Source organism: Thalassophryne amazonica, chromosome 20, assembly GCF_902500255.1.
Source record: "Thalassophryne amazonica chromosome 20, fThaAma1.1, whole genome shotgun sequence".
Taxonomy (NCBI): domain Eukaryota; kingdom Metazoa; phylum Chordata; class Actinopteri; order Batrachoidiformes; family Batrachoididae; genus Thalassophryne; species Thalassophryne amazonica.
Genome location: NC_047122.1, coordinates 59,949,069 through 59,951,995, shown reverse-complemented (window position 1 = coordinate 59,951,995; position 2,927 = coordinate 59,949,069). Strand labels below are relative to the sequence as shown.

General features: G+C 44.0%; 1 protein-coding gene across 4 annotated transcripts; it reads left to right on the top strand.

Annotated features, from left to right (window-relative positions):
* Positions 1-294: 294 nt before the first annotated feature.
* On the top strand, positions 295-2,662 carry LOC117501978 (proline-rich receptor-like protein kinase PERK1). 4 transcript variants are annotated; one of them, XM_034160954.1, is made up of 4 exons: positions 295-379; positions 1,202-1,669; positions 1,779-1,872; positions 1,972-2,662. In XM_034160954.1, the coding sequence occupies exons 2-4, from the start codon at positions 1,499-1,501 to the stop codon at positions 1,974-1,976; spliced, it is 270 nt and encodes an 89-aa protein (XP_034016845.1). In that variant the 5' UTR covers positions 295-379; positions 1,202-1,498; the 3' UTR covers positions 1,977-2,662. The 4 variants fall into 4 exon arrangements, with proteins under 4 accessions (XP_034016845.1, XP_034016846.1, XP_034016844.1 ...); XM_034160955.1 differs by lacking the exon at positions 295-379 and having other exon boundaries at positions 388-1,669; positions 1,779-1,854; XM_034160953.1 differs by lacking the exon at positions 295-379 and having other exon boundaries at positions 388-1,669.
* Positions 2,663-2,927: the final 265 nt, after the last annotated feature.

The window sequence follows — 2,927 nt, the reverse complement described above, 5'->3', positions numbered from 1 at the left end:
TCCAATGTACAGTAAACCATTCAATGTTGTTGTCCATTCGGCTGCTCCCGTTTTGTGTTCGGGGTCGCCACAGCGGATACAACCAGATCTGCATTGTAATTGGCACAAGTTTTACGCCGGATATCCTTCCTGACGCAACTCCAGTGTTACCTGGAGAAACACATTCTCCTCCAAGTCGTTATCAAACGGCCAATGGCGGAGCGAAGCTGAGCAAAGCTGAGCACTCAACAGCCAATCATCTCAGCGTCTTGTCCTCAGGAAGACCAATCCTGAGACGCAGCTCAAACGGCCAACGTGTTCCCATTCTGGTAGACCAATGGTAAAAGGCGTTATATTCGGCAGCAGTCACCACCGCGAGTTTTGTCACACATTCGCTGAAGTAAGTAATTTCTCCTACATGATTTCTCGCTGTTAGCAAAACAGGAATTTTGGCATGTATTAAAGCTATACGATAAATGCTATGCCTGTGCTAATTTTGACTGGAAACTCTCGACTAGCTGCTGCTATTGTTTGCTAGCTTCTTCAGCTGCTTGGGCTAGTTAGCATAGCGATCGGTGAAAACGAGATGAAAACAAACAAACAGCCCATAAATTGTGTGCCCAGACATTTGGGACAAGATTGTCAGAGAGAAACCATCCGTCATATGTCGAAATAATTTCAGTTGAGGGCAGTCAACTATGATTTTAGCCTTGCAGTAGCCGTGTTATTGTTTGCTAGCTTATTCATCTGTAATAAGCTGCCTGGGCTAGCTAGCATAGCGATCGGTGAAAACGAGATGAAAACAAACAGAAAATTAAACGCTATAGCTGGTGCTATAATTGTTATTCCGGCGTTATGATCAAAAACGCATCTGTCTGACTGCTTGGGTGTGTGTCATCTTGAAATCATAAATTAGAAACAGTATTTGTGTGTTGGTGCCAGTGGTGTAGATGAATTGTCAGTGTTATGTTTAGGCTGTCTGAGGTTTATGTCAAAGCAATTTTTAAAAACCTGGTATCGTCATTTCTGACAAAAAAAAATTTGCTCTGTCTTGTATGATATCCTTCTATGGTGTGTGTGTGTGTGTGTGTGTGTGTGTGTGTGTGTGTGTGTGTGTGTGTGTGTGTGTCTGTGTACGTGTGGACATGCGGACATGCATGCATTTGTTAGGGGAGAGGATGACTATCTGCTTCACTCCAATGATTCATATCATGTTTTGTAGTACCAGATAACCAACATTAATTTTCAATATGGACCACAAGACCTTTCAATGCAGTGTGTGCGATAAAAAGTTCACTGAGAAGTCAAACCTCACTCAGCACATGAAGATCCATGATCCAAAGGAGCATGACTGTGACATCTGTGGGAAGAGTTTCAGCACCAAACCCCAACTGCACTTACATCAAAAGCAGCACCAGTATCTGACTCAACTCTGTACCAGACTCTGCTATACGAGGCCCACACAGCTGGATCTTTTGCATTGTCAACTTCATTGACATGTCAGAGGGGCATCCTGTCCATGGTAAATCCTGCTGGCATCTACACCCCACCCATTTCCCAGTCTCCCCTTCCATCTGCTTGCATGCTGAGGTGTGCTCACCTAATCCTGGAGATGGAAATGATGCCTGTCCACCGCAACCAAATCCTCAGTGTGACCGGTGAAATCCTGAGCATTGATGGCACAAGAAAGGCATGTATACAGTTATCACATTGTACATCATAGAAAAAATATTGTTAATTAAGACCACCTAATGAATTTAGATTTTCTAATGACATTTTGATTTTGTCTTTCACTAAAGCTTCTCAAGAAGATCTACGGTGATGGCCAGGGCACCATGCAGTACATCATGGAGAGAACCGGCGGCGGTGACAAAGGTGTGGTGAGATGTGGAAGTAAGCTGTTTAAGCACTTCACTTGTGTTTTGTGTGGAGAGCAAAGGTTTAGTGCACCCACATATATACTCATCTCCTGTGTGTTTTATACATTTGTAGGTTGAACTTTGAAGAGCCAGGGCCAGAACCAGAGCCAGGGCCTTCGCACCGGCCCATCCAGCCGAAGCCAGCTGCTGCCACCGCTGCCTCCCACGTGCCACCCGCCATTTCAGCAGCACCAATTCTCATGGTGGTTCTAGCCCAGCCACAGGCTCCATCCATCAGATTTACTGGGCCATCCTGTAGTCAGGTCTTTGTTCCTGTTTTACCACCTCCTGCACTAACCGTCAAACCCATAATGCCAAAGAAATCCGAGAGGCCCTGTGGAGCTTGCCAAGTACCTCAATGTGGTGGCCAACGAAAGAGATACATGCCTTCAAAGGAGAAAGCGTCTGGAAGCAGCCAGAAAATTTTCACATTTTGCCCTGCTACCAACAAATCAATTATGCCTGGTTTTGAAGGCGTAGTATAGAACTGTTATGAGCACTTTAAAAGTGTGGTGGACAAGGAACTGGAGCAGAGGAAAAACAACTGACTGTACCTCTAATACTTGTTCCTGTTCCTTGCCTCATCTCATGCCTGGATACTTTGTGCACTTTGGGCGTGAGATGCTAAAAAAAGTGGACTATTGTTACGTTAGTTCATATGCTATTGCTGCTTTTAAAAATGATTAAGTAAAGTCCCTTCGGCTGCTCCCTTGTTTGCACTCGGGGTCGCCACAGCAAATCCAAGGTGGATCTGCATGTTGAACTGGCACAGGTTTTACGGCGGATGCCCTTCCTGACGCAATTCCACATTACATGGAGAAATGTGGCAGGGGTGGGATTTGAACCCGGAGCCTTCTGAACTGAAACCAAGTGCATCAACCACTTGGCCACCACCCCTGCTGCTTTTAAAAATGCTTTAAAAAAAAAAAATATATATATATATATCTTTATAATACTGTTTTTTATAAATTATATTTAGATGTTGCTTTTTTATTAATATGTAATATTGACATATACTGTACCTCTAAT